This window comes from Tachysurus fulvidraco, chromosome 17, assembly GCF_022655615.1.
Source record: "Tachysurus fulvidraco isolate hzauxx_2018 chromosome 17, HZAU_PFXX_2.0, whole genome shotgun sequence".
Classification (NCBI taxonomy): Eukaryota; Metazoa; Chordata; class Actinopteri; order Siluriformes; family Bagridae; genus Tachysurus; species Tachysurus fulvidraco.
In genome coordinates, this window is record NC_062534.1 from 5,161,656 (window position 1) to 5,182,251 (window position 20,596).

General features: G+C 39.5%; 1 protein-coding gene across 1 annotated transcript; it reads left to right on the forward strand.

Moving 5' to 3' along the window:
* Positions 1-908: 908 nt before the first annotated feature.
* Positions 909-15,621, forward strand: reep2 (receptor accessory protein 2). The gene is made up of 9 exons (XM_047802551.1): positions 909-1,153; positions 4,486-4,558; positions 8,346-8,422; positions 8,598-8,718; positions 8,797-8,910; positions 9,029-9,161; positions 12,022-12,191; positions 12,469-12,566; positions 13,518-15,621. Exons 1-8 carry the CDS (start codon positions 1,122-1,124, stop codon positions 12,544-12,546), a joined length of 798 nt encoding a protein of 265 aa, XP_047658507.1. The 5' UTR covers positions 909-1,121; the 3' UTR covers positions 12,547-12,566; positions 13,518-15,621.
* The last annotated feature ends 4,975 nt before the right edge of the window (positions 15,622-20,596 follow it).

The window sequence follows — 20,596 nt, forward strand, 5'->3', positions numbered from 1 at the left end:
TTAGAGCGTAACATTCCTACCTCATTGTTTCAGTTTCCTAATTCTGTTTACACCTGAACTAGGATATATTCCCCCCTCATGCACAGTGCTACTGGGATGGACTCCAGATCCACAATCACCACCACTGCTTGCCACTTACTGACGATGAATAAATGAGCTGATAAATGTTAATAAATAGTTTACAATACAAAGCAAATCCCTGTTTAATGTTATATACAATATACTGGGTTTTAGAAGGTGTTCTACACAGTCAAAAGTTTATTGTCAACCGTCCATCACACCCATACGTTCTTGTTCAACATCTCATTCCAGATTTAGTCCCATTTCCCACTCTTCTGGGAAGGCTTTTCATGCAGGATTTTCATGTGTAGTTGTGGTGATTTGTGCACAATAATCCAGAAGAGAATTAGCATGAATGTTAAGTCAGGAGGTCTGGGGTGTAGTCTGTGTTCCAGTTCATCCCAAAGGTTTTCACTGGGGTTGAGTTCAGGGCTCTGTGATGGACGATCATGTTTTTCCACTCTAACTTTCTCAAGCCATGTCTTTATGTGTACAGGTGCATTGTCATGCTTTGGGGTGGAACAACATATAGGTGTGATGGTCAGGTGTCCAGACAATTTTGCCCATGCAGGGTATAAAAGAATAAATCTTAACCCTCATTCATTTATGCAATAAGGTATTCAATCATATTCTACTCATATATTTATTTTTTTGACCATTTGCATGTCTGTGGACTAACAAGCTGTTAAAGCCATGTTGTTAATATTGCTTGCTGTCCATTCATATGAAAGGAAAATGGATTTAACCGGTCACTGCCCCTTTAAAAAAGAGATTCTGTCTCAAATTACTTCCTGTTGTATATATAGTGCGCTACTCAGCGCGCACAAGCCGTTATTTCACACCATATATAGTGCACTTCTGTAGGTCACAGCTAGTTATTTGGGACACAACCGCTCTGTATGCCGTGTATCAGATCTCAGTGAGCAGGAGAGATGGTGTAATGTAAAAAAAAAAAAGGTAGCCGTGATTGATTTGTTAAATCGTCGTTATTTCTGGTGGTGGAAATGGTGGTGATTAGTGATTTCCAGGGATAAGTGAAACCTCCAGAAGCGGATTTCATCATGGTGTCGTGGATCATTTCCAGGATGGTGGTGTGAGTAAAACGTTATTGCTCTTTTTTTTGTCTGCTCGCCTGCATCCTGCCTCTCAATGCCTTTAATTACATGTTAAACATATTCATACACACACAAAAAATGCTAAATACTAAACATTTAAAAACAAATATCCTTTCGGTATAATGTAGATGTTTACGTCCTAAGAACGATTAGCTTAAATGCTAATAAATGGTAAACATCTGTTTTGCTTGTCATCGTGTAAATGGACCCAATTTGATATATTTTGTAAATTAAAAAATATTAAATAATAAATATTTTTTTTTAAATAAAATGATAAATGTAAATGCTAAGTATTTGAACAGGGCAGTATCATTAGCAAAAAAAAATAAATAAAATAAATGAATTTCATATGCATTAGATCAGTGGAGGTTTCAACATTTTTATTAATTAATTAATTAATTTAATTTAATTTTTTCTTCTTCTAATTTTTAGACCTGATTTAATAGAATTTTATCCGTATTTATTTTACTTATATATGGCTATCTTCCTTAAATACAATACAGATCATATGTATCCATTTCATACATACAGGCTAAATATACTCAGATGTGGATTAAACATCAGCTTGGATGTCTATTTAAATCAGTAAGAAGGCCTACATCTGACACAATCTGTTTCTTTTCCTGTGTAATAATGAATGAATCAGAATCAGAATCAGAATCAGAAAGAGCTTTATTGCCAGGCATGTTTTCACATGAATTTGGTATAGTGACAGAAGCTCCACAGTGTATCAGAATGACATACAATATAGGCAATTTGTATGTAAAAGTTTGAAATGTTCAATTGGAATATACATTGTATATGTTTTAAGTAAACAGTGTGTGAGGATAGTGTGTGTTCTTTGTATGTTAATTGAATGAATGAATGAATTTTCAGTAATTTCTTTATCTTGGTAATTGGTTTTGGAGTTTATTCTGGGAACGCTGGGTGTGTGAGGTGTGGATACAGACTGTTCCTGATGACTGGCACATTTTGTACTTTCACTTCGATTTACTTCTCACGTTGTGTTTTGGATGTAAGTGGTTAAGTGGACTAAACCCGAGTCAGGCTTCTGCAGTGCCATGTTTGAGAGAAAGTGTCTTGCAAACATCTCAGAGATGATCTGGACCATATTCTTGTGGTTAAAGTATCGCTGCTTGATCACAGAACCAGAAATCCCGCTTGGTTGCAGCCACACTGATGTAGGGATTTGAAATGTTTCAGTGGGGAACATACGAGTTGTTATGCACTATGTGGGCTTCCTCTGGGTTCTACAGATCACTTCCACATTTCAAAAACATGCCAATGTACCTGGTGCACTGTGATGAACTCTCATACCCCTTGATACCCCATACCCCGGCTCTTGGCCCACTGCAACCCTGATTAGTGAAAAGTACTTACAGAATACACAGAATTTGAAACCATTCCCTTCCTTCCTACTGCAATCCCAGATAAATCGAGTACATGTCATATTGTCGGTCATATAAGGTAACATAGAAGGGACCCGCATCTAGTCCAGGCAGAGCCTCCAGTGGTGTCCCACAAGGCTCGATACTTGGTCCTCTTCTATATTTGATCTCTTGGTGAGGTCAAGTCCTCACATGGGACAGTCATGGACACTTTGACATCTGATATCATAATGTACATATTGCTGGAGATTTCAACACACTTCTGTAAGTCGCTCCGGATAAGTGCGTCTGCCTTTTAATCTAGAACCAAACTAGTATTGTGAGTATTTATTTTTTTAGTGTAAAGCAAACCAGTATTTTGTTTTTTTATCATCAAATATTGTGATATGATACTATATTTTGCCATATTGGTCACACCTATCAGCTACCTTCCTGCTAGTAAAGTAATTCAGTTGTCACAGGCCACAATTTACATCGTTAAGGTCAGTGATTCATTTAAACAGTATGCAAACCATCAAATATGACTTAAAGTTTTCACTTTACACAGATAGCTAGATTTAACAGATTTAATGTTTTCAGAACACCGTCTCATCCTAAATAGTGGATCCTGAATAGTGGAAAAGACATTATCCTCTGCTGGGTGCCATTACTTTTGAATATAGATCCATAGACCTTTTTATAGAGTAACACTGAAAGGAGATATGGCTTGCATTGCTTGTGCTTAGGAGATCAATATCTTCCGACTAGAGATGCTGTAGTCTTGGTGAGGAGCAGTAAAGCATCATGGGAGTGTGACTATATAGGACAGTGAGCATGTGTTCAGCCACAGCAGTCTCACTGCAGTGGATTTTTTTTTATTTATTATTTTTTTTATTTGATTTATTTACTGGGAAACACTCATGCCAGCCTACACACAAGAACACAATCTGACACACACAACACACCCAACTGATGTGGGGCTTGTTTGCAGTGAGTAGGCAAGATCTGTTCTGTATTTCAGTGACCTTTGCTTTTGTCTCTGAAGGGGCACGAGGCTTTAGATCCTGTCCCATCAGCACAAAATAGAATCGTGTGTGTGTGTGTGTGTGTGTGTGTGTGTGTGTGTGTGTGTGTGTGTGTAAGATTGAGCGAGAGCGAGCGCACACGTCTGAATGTGTGGCTCACCGACTAGGAATCTGCTTCTTTGTGTCTGATCCTTCATGTTCCCAGCTCTTGCTCTACTAATATAATATTCTTTAACATTACTTTATATATTTATATTAATATAAGCGGTAGAAAATGAGTGAGTATATTTAGGTTATATGAAAGTCAAGATGATTTTGATTCTTTGTCTGAGTTGGGATAAAGAATGAAATGCTGGGAAATACACACATGTACACTTATTTTACTGGGACTGATGGGCAAAGAGTCCACACCTTCTTTACTGGGACTGACTGGAAAATAGGCCATAACACTTTTACTGGTACTGATCGGCACAGAGGCCACATCCCCTTTAATAGGACTGATGGGCACAGAGGCTATAACTTCTTTACTGTTAGTAATGGATACAGAGGGCACACCTCCATTACTGGGAATGATATTTACAGAGGACAGACCTTCTTTACTGGGACTGATGAGCACAAAGGCCACACCTGGTTTACTTGGAATAATGGACAGGGGTCACACCTAATTTACTGCCACTGGACTGACACGGATGCCACACCTCCTTTACTGGGAGAGCTGGAATCTTTATACTCCCTTGTATATTAATCATGTTTTCATTAGCTGTTGTGCTTCAAGTTACTCTGTTTTACTTTCAGATGCTTGTTGCTGAAATATAAGATGTCTAATTTAGCGGTGAATGTAAGATGAGCTGGAATGTTTACTGGAACACACAATGTTTCTGTCACGAACTAACGATTAAACGTTTCTCTCCGCATCAGCCTGGCTTTCGGGACCCTCTACCCAGCCTACTCTTCCTATAAGGCAGTCAAGACGAAAAATGTCAAGGAATATGTGAGTATTCTAGCAATCGACCTTCTGTTTGTTTAGATCTTTTGTTTAGTGACCTGTAACACAAGCAAATGATGCTCACTGATATGAGGAAAACGGTTTCAAAAAACATTTGATGTGAAATATTAATAATGCAAAATACAAACATGTATTTGTTAACAATTTTTGACTATTAATGTATTTTGTCTCTCTAGGAGTAAGATGAAAACACAGCTTGTCACCTTTATAAGAATCAGAGAGTGCAAAGTCCTCAGTCTGAAAGATTTTTATAGATCTTACTGTTACAAAGCGCTAAATCTGGAGACTCCTTCCAATAATCCACGTCTTTATACAGAAACCTGTTACGATATCAGAAACTTCGGGGATCCGTGTATCTTTGCTAAAGGATGTATTAGAGCAACAATATAAATGTAAACCTGTGATATGAAATACAGCTTGAACCACTGTCAGTTACCATGGAAACCTTTTGGTAACCCAGGCACTGATGCTATTTTGTGGCATCTGGTCAATGGGTTATATTTTAATTATAGTGTAGTGCTTATTTAAGGCATGTGATATGATGAAAGTTAAACAAAAATCTATTTGTTAGATTATTATGGATTCCCCAGACACCGTGGTCCTGCATGTCTGTGATTGTCACAAGCAAGAGTGTGAGAAAGTCTGTTACAGTGGTGACGATCAACATACTGTGTGCTTGTAGGTCATAATATAATCATTTCCTGTGAGTGAGACAGTTTAATGAATAGATGTGTGTTAAGATCCGTTTGTTAAGTCCTCGTCAGAGCAAAATTGATCACGGTCAAACTTTTTCGTTCCTCTTCTTTCTAGTAAAAATCTTTCACTTACTGGTCAGAAATATGATCAGTGGAAATGGTTTTTAGTGTGTGGATCTCCCCTTAGGTGTGAATTGTGGGCAGGGCTTACTCTTTTATATCGAAGGTTCTCTTCTGCAGAGACTAGTGTCTGTAGCGGTTTGTAATTGCCCCTGAGACCTTTAAAACATTTTAAATAAGTGTCTAGGTCTGTTCTGGTTCTGTTTTTCTAAATTCTATCTTAATCGTACTTTTGGTTGCCTGCAGACATGTAGCTCAATCCCATCTCTGTAGTCACCTATTACAGACGTATGATCTCCTCCACAGAGCAGGGGTCACATTTTCAGTAACCTCATCTACCCTCGTCTGTTGTCTGTGTCTCAAGCAGTGGTGGTAGGTGGGCTCTGGAATTGCCAGTCTGCCATAAGGAAAGCTGATTTTATCTCGGTTTTATTTTCCCACTACCCCTTAGATTTATTGGTGCTAACTATCCTCTTCCTATGCTTTCTCTCACTTGCCACCAGAAACAGGCAGGGGTGGTGGTACAAGTCTACTGTTGTCAAGGAGATAGTGTTTCACACCTTTCCTCTTGTCTCATTTAACCAACTTTTCTTTTGAATTTCATGCCGTTTCAGTTTTCTTTCCAATCAACCTCATCATTGTCATCTACCGTCCTCCTGGTCCCCTAGGAGACTTCCTGGACAAAATGGACACACTGCTCTGTGCTTTCCCTTTCAACAGCACCCCTCAGACAGTGCTCCGTGATTCCAACCTCCCCACTGACAAGTCAGTCTTCTTCCCTCCTGACTCTTCTGGACTCCTTCTCCCTGGCATTCAAAAGCCGCCTCGCCACACACAATGGTGGAAATGTGCAGGACTTTTATTTTCTCAGTCCTTCCCCAGTTACAGGCTTCCTCAAAGGCTACCGCACTTCACGTCTCTGATCATCACCTGGTATCCTCATTTTGTGTATCCCTCTCCCTATCCTACCTAAAACCAAGTTTCATCATTTCTCCCTTACCGATCATAACCTCCACTCTATCTCCACTCTATCTCCCATTCTTCTGTAGCTTCTGGCACTCCTCCCAGACCTGGCATTTCTGCCAGACCTTCACTTCTGCCCCAACTGCACCTTTAACAGCAGATTTCCCTACTCCTTCATTGTCACATTTCTCAACTGTAGCAGCAGAAAATATTTTACAAATCCCATTTAGTCTTGCAATCCTACCACCTGCCCACTGGATCCACCATCTTACAAGACTTTATGCCCTTCATCTCCATGATCATCAGTAGATCCATAACATCTGGTCATATAAAAACTGCGTTCCAGATAGCAAGAATTATTCCCATCCTAAAGAAACCTGCTCTGAATCTATCAGACATCCGTAACTACAGACCGTTATCACTTCTCGCTTTTCTCACAAAAATTCTTGAACACATTGTGTATGATCAAATGTCTATCTCTCACAGAAGAACCTCTAAGATCATAACCAGTCTGGCATTAAAGCAGCACATTCCACAGACACTGCCCTTTTCACTGTCTCTTAGAAGCTACATGCTGCTAGATCAGCCAAGCTGTCATCTGTCCTCGTCCTCCTTGAGCTTTCAGAGGCGTTCAACCTTACGGTCAACCACAAGACTTTCTTGTCCACAATCAGGAGTCTTGGAATTGGTGGATCAGCATGGGAATGGTTTGCTTCCTTCCTGTAAGGTTGTTCATATCAGGTAACATGGTGGGGAGTGAAGACTGCTCCACACAGTCTCTCCACTGGTTTCCCACAGGGCTAGGTACTTGTTCCTGTCCTTTTCTCTCTCTATACTCCTTCTCTTGGTGAAGTTATTTGCTTGGAGCAAAATTGAAATGCTTGTCATCCCAGGTGTGTCATCCCAAGGTCAGGATCTTGCAATATCCTTACACAACGATCTGATCTCCCCTTCAGGTTACAGCTTGCAACCGTGGGGTAACGACGGACAATCAACCTTGAAAAAAGTTGGACATCTGCATTTTGGATCATTTGCAGAGGATGAATTGCGTTTAGCCTGTGTGGAAAAAAAAATCCAAACGCTGATGTTGTAGAGAAGAAACCGCCATGAGCTCGTCACATTAGCGTTTGGATTTTTTTGTCCACACAGGCTAAACGCAATCCGTCCTCTGCAAATGATCCAAAATGCAGATGTCCAACTTTTTTCAACACGCCTAAGTTCCCACATACCGCCCCATTGCTGCATTAGATTCAAAACGATGATGCCTCCAACAATCACTCCTCACACTCCTCAAGAACAAAACAAAAAAACCCGAAGAGAGTTTTTAGGTTGAAGGTATCCGTAGTCTGTAACCTAACAAAACAGTGTTAATATATTCATCGATAGAGACTTAAACACCTGTTAAAAACATGTTGCTCTGGATAAGGGGGCCTGCCAAATGCTGTAAATGTAAATGGATCCAGAAGACATGGTATTTCTGCAGGTCTGCAGCTCTGTCCTTTCCTCAGTTTTTACCTCACAGCTCAGTTAGAGTTAATCACTCTTGGATCGGTTGTTGTAGTCCACACTTGCGTGTTTTATATGTTCACACCTTCACAAAATCGCACCAAGACAGAAAACACACCAGGATTTTAAGTCAAATGGTAGGGCTAGGCGATAAAACGATAATGATACGTATCACGATAGACGCGTGATCGATATCGATAAAAAATGTGATATTTTTTATTCTTCGTCGGAAGAAAATGTTTTTTATATTTCAAACAATGTTACTGTACTGTATCAGGTTTGTTTTTTACATTACAGATGTATCTCAGTCTACCCTCAGTTTTATTTCTGTTTACAAAACACTGCTCATATTTTAAAACACTTTATTCACCAGAAGGTGAACAGCTAGTAAACTTCCTAGCACTAAACTGGCACTAAATTCTCAGATTTCTCTGTGTTTATATTTAACACTTTGCACCATTGTGTATTTGTGTGTCCATATTCATCAGGTCAAATGGATGATGTACTGGATAGTGTTTGCATTATTTACCACAGCAGAGACAATTACGGATATGCTTCTGTCCTGGTGAGTGGCCTTTATACACACACATGTCCAGGAATTACTTATTGGATGTTTGCATTGTCTCTCAGTGCAGTGAAGACATCTGTTTAGTTTATTCTGCTATCTCAGTGATGAATCATGTTCTACTCCATAGTGTACTGGCATATACATCTATGAAGTATTTGTTTTACTTCCTCAGGTTTCCATTTTATTTTGAGCTGAAGATTGCTTTTGTCATCTGGCTGCTGTCACCGTACACAAAGGGCTCCAGTGTCCTGTATCGCAAGTTTGTGCACCCTACGCTGTCCAACAAAGAAAAGGTCTCACTCCCTACAATTTGATCTGATCCGTTAGCTATGCACATACAGGTTGCTAAAAGCTATGTGCGTGTGTTGTAGGAGATTGATGAGTATATCACCCAGGCGAAGGATCGTAGCTACGAGACGATGATGCGCTTTGGAAAGAGGGGGCTGAATATCGCAGCCACAGCAGCAGTCACTGCAGCTAGCAAGGTGAAGAACAACACACTGTGGTTTCTGTGTGTGGTTTGTGCGTGTGTGCACAGGTGTGTATGTGGTGTGCATGTGTCTGTAGGATGTGTGTAGTTGTGTAACAAAGTGTGTTGTGCAGGGTCAGGGTGTGCTGTCGGAGAAGCTGCGCAGTTTTAGTCTGCAGGATCTGACGCTCATTCAAAACGAGGAGGAGCTAATGGATGATGAAACACACACTGCTGCCACACTGCCCCGTGCTAAAACACGTACAGGTACACACACACACACACACACACAAAGAGCTGCTACACTAACTTTTGCTAAAACGTGTACATGTATACACACACGCATATATATATATATATATATATATATATATATATATATATATATATATATATATATATATATATATACACACACACACACACACACACACACACACACACAGAGCTGCCACACTAGCCTGTGCTAAAATGTGTACACACACACACACACACACACACACACATACAGCTGCTACACTGGCATGTGCTAAAATGCTCTACTGCTCCATGCTCTACTTAAACACGTATTGTTGATATTTAGTCTCACCTTGAAGAGGGATTTGCGAGTTTGAATCCTAAAGAAGCTAACACTTTTATTACTTTTAAGTAAAACATTTCCACACCCACACCCAAGTCTATAAATAATTCTATTTCAAGCAAATGAACAAATTTAACTTAATTGCGGTATCACAGTTTACATGTAGGCCTGGTCTTCTTTACTAAGACTAAATCATTACTTCTGACTGTTTTCAAGCTGTGTTTAACACATTGCAACACTAATTACTGTGACTGCGGGAAAAACGTGATGGTTGTTGGTGCCAGATCAGCCTTCTCTGAAATACTCAAACCAGCATCTCTTGCACCAACAACCATCATATTTTTCCCACATTCTGATGTTCAATACGAACTTTGCTCAAGCTCTTAACCTGTGTGATTGAACGTATTTCATTGCTGATGATTTTGAGGGGTATTTATTTGAATGTTTGACTGTACATTTAAATACATTCAATGTAGATGTAAATCTTATCAGCTTTTTTATACAAAAGAGCTTTTACAGATCGACTGCTTTCTCTAGTCTGAGTTTAGGGATCAGTGTTTTGCTAAACCTGCTCAGAGTAGTGTGTGTAGTGCGAGGATGATTTACAGCATGTGTATGACCTGCTGATTCACTGAGTGGAGCTCTGCAAGGCAGCCATTGTCCAAGCTTGTCCTCTTTATTCTGCTGCTGATGTGACCAGCATGTGATTAGAGAGCGAAAGAGACTCAGACAAAAGGTTGGGCCGGTCATGTGCTCTGTGTGTGCTTAGAGGAAAAAAAGGATTGTTCTGTTGAAGTCAGGCTCATTTCAAAAGTTTATGACCCAGATTAATCTGTGATATTTGCCTTGTAATCAAATCATGCATGTAAAAGATTTTAACCTTTGAGGTTATTGTTACAGTAATGAGACCAATGATGATTCTGTTTAGCCTGGATCACAAAGTGACAAGACCGCAGTCACATGTAGTTAATGGCTGTTTTGTGAAGCTGTTGGATGGGGTAGTAAAGGAGGTGTGGCCTCATTGCCTGTCGGGTAGTAAAGGGAGTGTGGCTTGAGTGCCTTTCAGGTAGTAAAGGAGGTGTGGCCTCATTGCCTGTTGGGTAGTAAAGGAGGTGTGGCCACATTGCCTGTCGGGTAGTAAAGGAGGCGTGGCCTCATTGCCTGTTGGGTAGTAAAGGAGGTGTGGCCACATCGCCTGTCGGGTAGTAAAGGAGGTGTGGCCACATTGCCTGTCGGGTTGTAAAGGAGGTGTGGCCACATTGCCTGTCGGGTAGTAAAGGAGGTGTGGCCACATTGCCTGTCGGGTAGTAAAGGAGGTGTGGCCACATTGCCTGTCGGGTAGTAAAGGAGGTGTGGCCTCATTGCCTGTCGGGTAGTAAAGGAGGTGTGGCCTCATTGCCTGTCGGGTAGTAAAGGAGGTGTGGCCACATTGCCTGTAGGGTAGTAAAGGAGGTGTGGCCTCATTGCCTGTCGGGTAGTAAAGGAGGTGTGGCCTCATTGCCTGTCGGGTAGTAAAGGAGGTGTGGCCACATTGCCTGTCGGGTTGTAAAGGAGGTGTGGCCACATTGCCTGTCGGGTTGTAAAGGAGGTGTGGCCACATTGCCTGTCGGGTAGTAAAGGAGGTGTGGCCACATTGCCTGTCGGGTAGTAAAGGAGGTGTGGCCTCATTGCCTGTCGGGTAGTAAAGGAGGTGTGGCCTCATTGCCTGTCGGGTAGTAAAGGAGGTGTGGCCACATTGCCTGTAGGGTAGTAAAGGAGGTGTGGCCTCATTGCCTGTCGGGTAGTAAAGGAGGTGTGGCCTCATTGCCTGTCGGGTAGTAAAGGAGGTGTGGCCTCATTGCCTGTCGGGTAGTAAAGGAGGTGTGGGCTCAGTGCCTGTCGGGTTGTAAAGGAGGTGTGGCCACATTGCCTGTCGGGTAGTAAAGGAGGTGTGGCCACATTGCCTGTCGGGTAGTAAAGGAGGTGTGGCCTCATTGCCTGTCGGGTAGTAAAGGAGGTGTGGCCTCATTGCCTGTCGGGTAGTAAAGGAGGTGTGGGCTCAGTGCCTGTCGGGTTGTAAAGGAGGTGTGGCCTCATTGCCCGTCACTTGTAGTGAAGATGTCACCTTAGGGCCTAGTAAAGGAAATGTGGCCTCAGTGCCTGCCAGGGTTAGGGTTTGGGGTTAGAAGCATTGAAGCATTGCCCTATTCCTTGTCATGCTTACCAAAGGACATAAATTCTTAGTTTCTATCAGTCCTAGTGAAGACTGCAGGGCTCTATGTCTTTGATGCATCACATTAAGACCAGATAATATGTTTGGAAATTTCATTTTGCCATCATGTTTGAATGGGTTAATTTAAATGACTCACAAGCTAAAGTAATCGTCATCACATTGAGTCGTTCTTAACCTGTAGCACTGCACAGTTAATATTGCTAATGTATTTATAAAGTACACAAAGCTGTATAATGTAATTAGGATATGTTGCATTGAGATTTAGACAAGTGAAAGTGCCAGTATTGGAGTGAAATGTTCTAATGAGCATCTATGTGGTTGTGTGTTCTGTTCAGTACGGCCCACATCCATACCGACAGATAGTGAACCACAGATCAGTACCCGGGCTGACGTCGACCAATCAGATAGCAGGATGGAGCACTCGGATGAGGACGCTGCTGACAAAGTGCCCAGGAGAACACCCAGCATGAGAGCAGCTAAGAAACCAGCCACTGCTAAGACAGAGGTATCAGTGAACACACACATATGGAGATAGACAGACTTGAACATGCGCGCACACACACACACACAAATGATGGAAAGCTGTGGCTGGTTTTTGGCTTTTGTAGTGGAAAAAACTGTGGAGTCACCCCTCTCTCTCTCTCTCTCTCTCTCTCTCTCTCTCTCTCTCTCTCTATTTAAACATTTAAAAGTTGTCTGTGTCTATGTTGCTATTAACCCTTTTTTTAATGTCTAATTTTTTTCTTTTTGTTCTCTTTCCTCCCATAACGTTTATCCTCCAGACAATAAAGACCATAAAGAAGCAGCCAAAGAAGAAGAGCACCACCGCAACCAGTAATAATGCTGAGACGCCACCTTGAGATCTCAGCCAAGGCCACATGTACACACACCCATACACACACCATAAACACTAATACATTTGGATATGGTAAATGACCCGACCCCCCACACACACAGTCTCACTTGCTCTCAGCAAAGTCATTGTTGCTTATTATTAATAGATTTCCAGCTTCTGTATTGGTTAAAATGCTGTAAAATGTGCCTGCAAGCATGTGTGCAGATTCCTCACTACTCATAACATCCTCTGTAGACCTAAATCTTATCGCTGTCCCTCCTAGTATCCTTACAAACTTCATCCACTTCCGCACAGCTCCTTTATTTTTGAGGACGTTGTGCCTTCCTGTCTCCTGTTCCTTTTTAAAGCATGTAGGACATACCATGTGGGACTTGCAGTCAGGAAAAAAAAACAATAGTGTGAGACATGGAAGGATGGACTCACAGCCTTTTGGCTTAGCTTTTGGAGACTCGCATGCAAGCATAATGAGTCGATTGAAAGTGGTGGATTTCAGGGCTGCAAGCACAGCTCTGTCTTCACTCCTCACCACAGAACATTAATCACCATCGGCTCTGAAAGGTTTATGCTTAGGGAGAGGGTCTGTTTCTCCAAAAAGCTCCTGCTCTTAATGAGTGCTTTATTGGAACTGTTACTGGAAACAGTCAGGCTTCACTTCATGTCTGTCTTCTCACCGCACACCAATTCATTATAGCTAACACAATAGCCACCTCATTGGATTTATATTACTGTTATAATAATAAGAATTTATGAAGGATTCTAATACACATGCAGAACTAGGACAGGCAATATGACAGTATGTCATGACAGAGAATGTCCCAGTTCCATGTTTATTTTCGATATGATTTTTGAAATTCAGTATTAACACTTCACTTATCTGATGCTGAGCTCTGAACTCTCATCCTCTCTCTCTCTCTCTCTCTCTCTCTCTCTCTCTCTCTCCAACCTAATGACAATAGTTCTCATTTTGTGTCTCAGTCTTGGAGTTAAAAGTTAGAAGAACGGTAACACAGCAGTATGACTATCACGTAGATGGAGACACCGGGACGGAGTCACACTGATAAAAGAAACAAGGACAAACAGACACACAGAGAGACTGTGGGTGAGTGAGTGGGAGAGAGAGATAGAGGTTACAGAAACTCTGACACAGAGAGAGACACATGACCAAGATGGAGACACAGACCACAGACCAGACACTCGGGAAGACACACAGAGATGCATAAATACTCCTACAGACAGATGTACACAGACAAAGACACATACATACAGACAAAGGAACAAGACTTAACATTCCCACATCCACGTAGCTACTCATCAAACGATGTAATTGATCAGTACTACACTTTTCTGAGATTAAAGATGTGTGGTTCATCTTCATATCGGTAAAGACTGGCACATTTGAGTTGCTGTTAAAGGCTTGTGTTTGCATATTAATCTATGAACTTTTAGTTGGTTTATTTATTTTAATAGAACTGTGATCTTGACAGTATGTGACTCAATCCTGAGCCCGATTGAGTTCAGTTTTTAATCAGATATAGGACAGTTTACAGCATGCCATAATTTGTGTGTTTGGGTGTGATGGGATTTATTATTATTATTATTTTGGTGATTAAATGCTAGGAATGGAAACAGCATTGCTGATGACTAACTAAAAATTTCAGTCTGGAGTCTAGCTCAGTCTCTCCTGTTATCTATGGCTCTGTTTAAAGAATTGGAACGAATTTGTTGTCTCCTTTTAATATTCGAGTATCTTTCTACAGTCCCCCTTAATTCTTAGAAGTAAAGAAAAGAAACCAGGTCTGTCTACTGATATGTTTTGTGCACTACAGCCTTTGACAGTGAGTTTTATTTCCTCTATTTTAAATGGCACCTAAATTCGCCACAGGCAGGATTCTGTCAACTCGGCTTGAGAGTTGATGCCTAAATGTAGATGAGGATCTGTTTTGCCTCTTAGCAGATGGTGTAGATACTGATTTCAGATCAGTTGTTAGATCAGCCTCCAGCTGTGATGTCAGGATCGGTTAGGTTTTGAGTTGAGTTAAACGGAGCGTGCAGATTCGACAGAGAGCCAACAGCAGGCGCCAACGTTCCACTGAAATATAATTTATAATCATTTATTATTAGCTGCTTTGACTTGTTTGGGCTCATAAGCTAAAACTATACTTAATGTCAACACTTTTCAATCTAAACTGATCTCTAGGAATAAATAAAAAATATTCATGCTTTAATCAATAGCCAGGGTATTACTGAACATATTTGATAGTTTGCATATTATTTAAATCTGCACTGGAATTTATTTTAAAGTTAAAAGGGACTGCAAAAGCTTTGCTCCAATTCTGTATTGTATGCATCTGAGGGCAGTTACATATTTAGGGCCTCAGCTGGACAGTCTACTGAAACCTTTTAAATGTAAATATTAGAAAACCTTTGACTTTATATAACGAGCTTGCTCACCATATGCTCTTTAAATCTGTTCTTTTTTTCCCTTTTTCCTGTTTTCATCATTTCTGATTATTTCTCGCTTTCAACGTATTAAAAGTTTAAAAAAGAAAAAGGACTTTGTGTGTACTGTAAATATTGAGTTACGGTTTTTAATTTGCATCCGTTATTCTGAGAATAAGTACTGTATATCCTCAATATGTAACTCGTGGCTTCTTGGGATTTTTTTTTTTTTACTTTTTACTTAAATTCAGCTATTTAATTCCCATGCAGTTCAGAGAAGCCCTGCATTAGCGAAGCATTAGCTTTGTATTCTGACATTCTTTCTTCTCTCATTTTAAACTAAACTTTTCTGCTTTTAGAGAGTAAAATTTGAACCTAGTCTTTACGGGTATTGGGAGAGTGATGCCAGTTAATTTCACATTCAAATCAAATTTGTTTTTATTAAAGGGAATATTTCCTGCATAATGTTCACTATCAGTATTCTTGTGCATAGGACTTTATATAGTGAGACAATATTCAGCACTAATATATTGTTTGTGCCAATTGTCAAATACTCCACTGTAATAAGAACGAGGCAGAATTGGTCATGTGAAAGAATTGCTGCTTTCTGTACTGAAATAAAAAGATTTAAAGAATTAAATCACTTGTGTTGCTTTTTTCTTAACAGCTTTTGAGTTTATTATTATTATTATTATTATTATTATTATTATTATTATTAGATATTTTATTTGTTTTAGTTTATTATATAAACTAAAAGAACGGCGATAACTTGTATGTAGATAATTTTATTGTTTCACTTACAGTACATACTTTTGTATTTATACTTAAAGGAAAAAGTCCAGACTGAGTGAACTGCATGTTAATTAAAGTAACCTCCAATGATGTCCAAGATTTATTTTTTAATGACAAATGACCCAGTCAAGCCCGCATGTTTGCATCCATCTGAGGATGCTACTTTTAGGACATCTACTTTATTCATATTGGAGAACATTTTAAAACTGATTTAGCGAAAGAGATTTATTTCAGGTTTAATTTATTAGATCTGAATTACAGTAAATCAAGTTTCCAAAAATGGATGTAAATGCTTATCTTTGACACGATCATATTGCTCTTGATATGATGGGAAAAGCCAGAAAAAAACTCTGCCAAGAAAAATGTCCACAATTTTTAAATAGCTGAAAAATCAAAAACATCATTACAATCCAGTCCAAAACCAGTACACAAAATCTTGAAACCACACAGACACAGCATTCCAACTCAAATGGATGCAGGAACTTTAGTCTAAAAGGTTCAACTAGACCCCAAGCCAACAACAGAGCACAGTGAAGGAGCTGAAGGCATCAGATAACAAAAACTTTTCCCAAGCGTTCTATTCATATTCAAGCATTTCTAAAGGCAGTACCACCGAATAGTAACAAAGTGGGTGTATATTTTTTACTGACTTTTTTTGTCTATTTGCCTTCATTTTGATATAATAAAATAGACACCCTAATTGATGTCACACAGGAATGTATGGTAAGGAGCTGCATGGCATTGTGGAGGATGAGGTTCCCTATTGAGTCTGGTTCCTCTTCCATCTAAGGGAGATGAAGATTGTGGACCTCCACTGAGATGAGGCCGACTCAGTGAATCCTGAGGCATCTAGAGATCTACCAGCTCCAGTCAGACTCTGCGATACTAAAAAGGAGACGTGAACTCCATGTGATCTTTTGCATCTATACAACATTTTTTTGACTGTATATTTAGAATCACACCCTCCAGTGAGGATGAGGTTCCCCTTAGAGTCTGGTTCCTCTCAAGGTTTCTTCCTTTACCATCTAAGGGAGTTTTTCCTTGCCACTGCTGCCTGAGTCACCTCAGACTTGCTCATTGTGGACAAATACATACACATTGTGAACTAAATCTATCTAATATTAATCTTGAATTTTGTATTCTGTTAATCTTTATAGTATTCTTTATATTAACCTTTTGTCCTATGTTTATGTTCTGTAAAGCTGCTTTGAGACAATGTCAATTGTAAAAAGCGCTATACAAATAAACTTGAAAAAAAAAATGAATTGAATTGAATAAAGTTGATTCAAACAAAACCATATGATGTCTAAGTGTGTCTGCTGAACAACAACAACAACAACAACAACAACAACAAACTGTATTGAAACTGTGGTAGCCTAGTGGTTAAAGTGTTAGGTAATGAGTTCAAATCCCAGGTCCACCAAGATGCCACAGCTGAGCCCCTGAGCAAGGCCCTTATTGCTCAATTGTTAATTGTATAAATTGAAATATTAATGTAAGTCACTCTGGACAAAGGAGTCTGCTAAATGCCATAAATGTATACACAGTAAAGCTTACAGGGACGATGCTTAAAGACTTTCTGCGCGTTTCCATTGTCGACTCCTCCAGCGCAATGCTCTGCTGTACCACTGAGTGCTGCTCTTCACCAACATAAAGCGCCCATGCGTGCAGCTATCCAAGTTTATGAGCGATGACTAATCCTGAACTAATTCTGTAGTGTGCATATTATATCCCTTTAATGAGTTCCTTCATTATCCGGAGCAATTAAAACAGTCTAATGGACAAACAAACAACGAGACGCTCATTATATCAGCGCTGATAATTATGTTGAATCAAATGAATCAATATTGACGTGCATGTTTTGCTCTCGCGTCGCTGAATATGAAGTAATATTCGGAGAGTTTTATATGACATTGCGTTTTCTAATAGTGGTTTTAAACCCGAAACAGTTTTAGCAACACGTTATATAATAATACTGTATAATATCACCTCTAATGAACTCCTAGCTTCATTATTTATATATGCGTGCTAGCGCATCCGCGTTCGATATAAAAGTTGCAGTGATGCTAATCGGTTTGAAGTTAATTATATATGCAGGACGTAATTAAAGTAACTTCATTTATCAATGGATGCTTCTAATCTATATTTCTCTATCTATGTATCGTATAGACCGGCATCATGGATGGTAATTAACTTTAAAGCAATTTTGATGTTCAGAAAAGTAAGCCTAATAACCGCTGACTTTTTATTTCCACTTTGTTTTGGTTGCTTTGATCAGCTAAACTCAGTAAGCAGGCTCCTCGTGAGACGCTTTTCATCGAGCTCATCATTTGCATTAAAAACAAAGAGAATAAATATTTTAGGATGTAAAAAAATGTTTGTGGTGTTATGGTTTTATTGTTTTCCGTTTGTATGTGTGTGTTGGGTCTGGAAGTTTATGGAGTGTATGATTTTGTCAGGTGCACATCTGAGTGTGTGTGTGTGTGTGTGTGTGTGTGTGTGTGTGTGTGTGTGTGTGTGTGGTCCAGGTTGGTTGCATAAGGCTCTGCAGTGGCTGAATCTCATTAAGGTTGCAGTCCCAGTATGCAGTGAAGAGGTGTGTGTGTGTGTGTGTGTGTGTGTGTGTGTGTGTGTGTGTGTGTGTGTGTGTGTGTGTTTATGGCTCAGTTTCTGAACCCCAAATAACACTGATGATTGGGGAATCCCAGGGTTTGCCTAAGACTTGCATCAGCTCCACCTACACTCTCTCTCTCTCTCTCTCTCTCTCTCTCTCTCTCTCTCTCTCTCTCTCTCTCTCTCTCTCTCTCTCTCCCCCAGACTGCAGGGCTTTCTGGCTGACGTCAGGGGATGGACCCTGTTACACAACATAGACAGGCCAGGCCATTTCAGCAAGGTGTGTGTGTGTGTGTGTGTGTGTGTGTGTGTGTGTGTATATGTGTGTGTGTGTGTGTGTGTGTGTGTGTGTGGGTTTCCTCAGCTTTCTCATTCTTTTTTTTATAGAGGTGAGTCACCACAAGACGCATCATGCTTATTATAGTGTTCATCACCATGCCCCTGGTGCAACATAAGATACTTTATCATCTTTCCTCCACCACAGCTTTGTGAACAGCAAAAAAAGTGTTTGTTATTCTCATAAAGTCTCTTTATGTACATCAGGCAACAACAACTAATTAAAACAAGCAGTTTTAAACACCACCAATGAGTCAAAACTGCCAACAGAATGTTGTCAGCTCGTGTCTATTGACATATTGTACATGATTTATTAGTTTCAGTCACTAAAGACAGAATGATTTCACCATCATTCACTTAATCACGTGAAAAACATACGATCATCTGTACAGTAAGGTCCAGAGGTCAGTTTTGTCTTTTCGAATTTAACACTTTTCTTATTACGAATGATATAATTAGCAATAACTTATGAATTCCAGTTACAGTTGTTTGACGTGACCTGACGTGACATACAGCTAAATATGGTGACCCATACTCAGAATTCGTTCTCTGCATTTAACCCACTCAAAATTCACACACACTGCAGTGAACACAGTGTGCCTTCCTTGCTTAAGGGCACCTCAGTCGTGGTATTGCCGGCCTGAGACTTGAACCCACAACCTTAGGGTTAGGAGTCACTGTTTTGAATGTCCACTATATAGACCTGAAAAATCTGTTTAAACCTGATTATTCTTGTTAGATCACATCTATCAAATCTTTCTATTACAGTGTTTAATCAACGATTTATTGTAAGATACAAATAAATCTGTCCTTTTTTGCACGTTCAAGCTTTCTGTTTACTTCCAGAAAAACTTCCCAGATTTGCTTTCAGATATTTTTTCATCCCCACTATAAAACAGGGATATTGGGCATTTTTCCAACTGGCACCACACCTCAAACTGTTATCATTCAGTTATGCCACAGTGTTCGAGAAAATCCTGAACATCCTGTTTTACTTGGTCATACATGCGTCATTCTTGCAGGGAAAACGGCTGAATGACAGTTCAAGAGAAAGCTATCAGGGAACTAATAATCACAAAAGTCTTTCTTTCTTTTGACTGTTGCACTTCAACTACTGCAACACATCATATGTCTGAAATTTGCCAGAAACGGTTGACCTCAGGTTTGTGTTTGAAGGGGCAGGTTTTTCCTACACGTCATGCTGTGAGTGACCACCAGGGGCCCTTGTTAGATCAGGAACTACAGCAGAAAACTTTAATCACTGTAATTAATTAACCTTCAACTCACCACATGGTTCATTTAGATTATAAATTCTTTATTATTATTATTATTATTATTATTATTATTATTATTATTATTATTATTGTTGTTGTTGTTGTTGTTGTTGTTGTTGTCATCATCATCATCATCATCATCATCATCATCATCATCATCATCAGCATTATTATTATTATTATTATTATTATTATTATTGTTATTATTATTATTATTATTATTATTATTATTATTATTATTAGCCATTTGTTTTTCTGATTCGAAGAAAAAAAAACAAGTTTAAAGATCAGGGAATATTTTTCTGCTAAACCCTCAGCTCCTGTTTATTTATTCAAAGGAATATCCTTGATGACAATTTTTTTAATAACTGAGAAGAAAAATTCATGCAATGAAAGAAAATAATGAAATGTAATACTAGTGTTTGTATTGTCTCTGTCTACATTCATAGATGGGTGAACGAGAGAGAGAGAGAGAGAGAGAGAGAGAGAGAGAGAGAGAGAGAGAGAGAGAGAGAGAGAGAGAGAATATTTATATAGGAAAATAAATACAAAGAAATATTTAACTGCAAAAAATATTGAGAATAATCTCTTAATCATTTT

Excerpts from the sequence above, each read along its gene's own strand:
- reep2 (XM_047802551.1), top strand. The coding sequence starts at position 1,122 with ATGGTGTCGTGGATCATTTCCAGGATGGTGGT. Across the intron at positions 4,559-8,345 it reads CGAAAAATGTCAAGGAATAT|GTCAAATGGATGATGTACTG; the intron begins GTGAGTATTCTA and ends CATATTCATCAG. Across the intron at positions 8,719-8,796 it reads CGCTGTCCAACAAAGAAAAG|GAGATTGATGAGTATATCAC; the intron begins GTCTCACTCCCT and ends CGTGTGTTGTAG.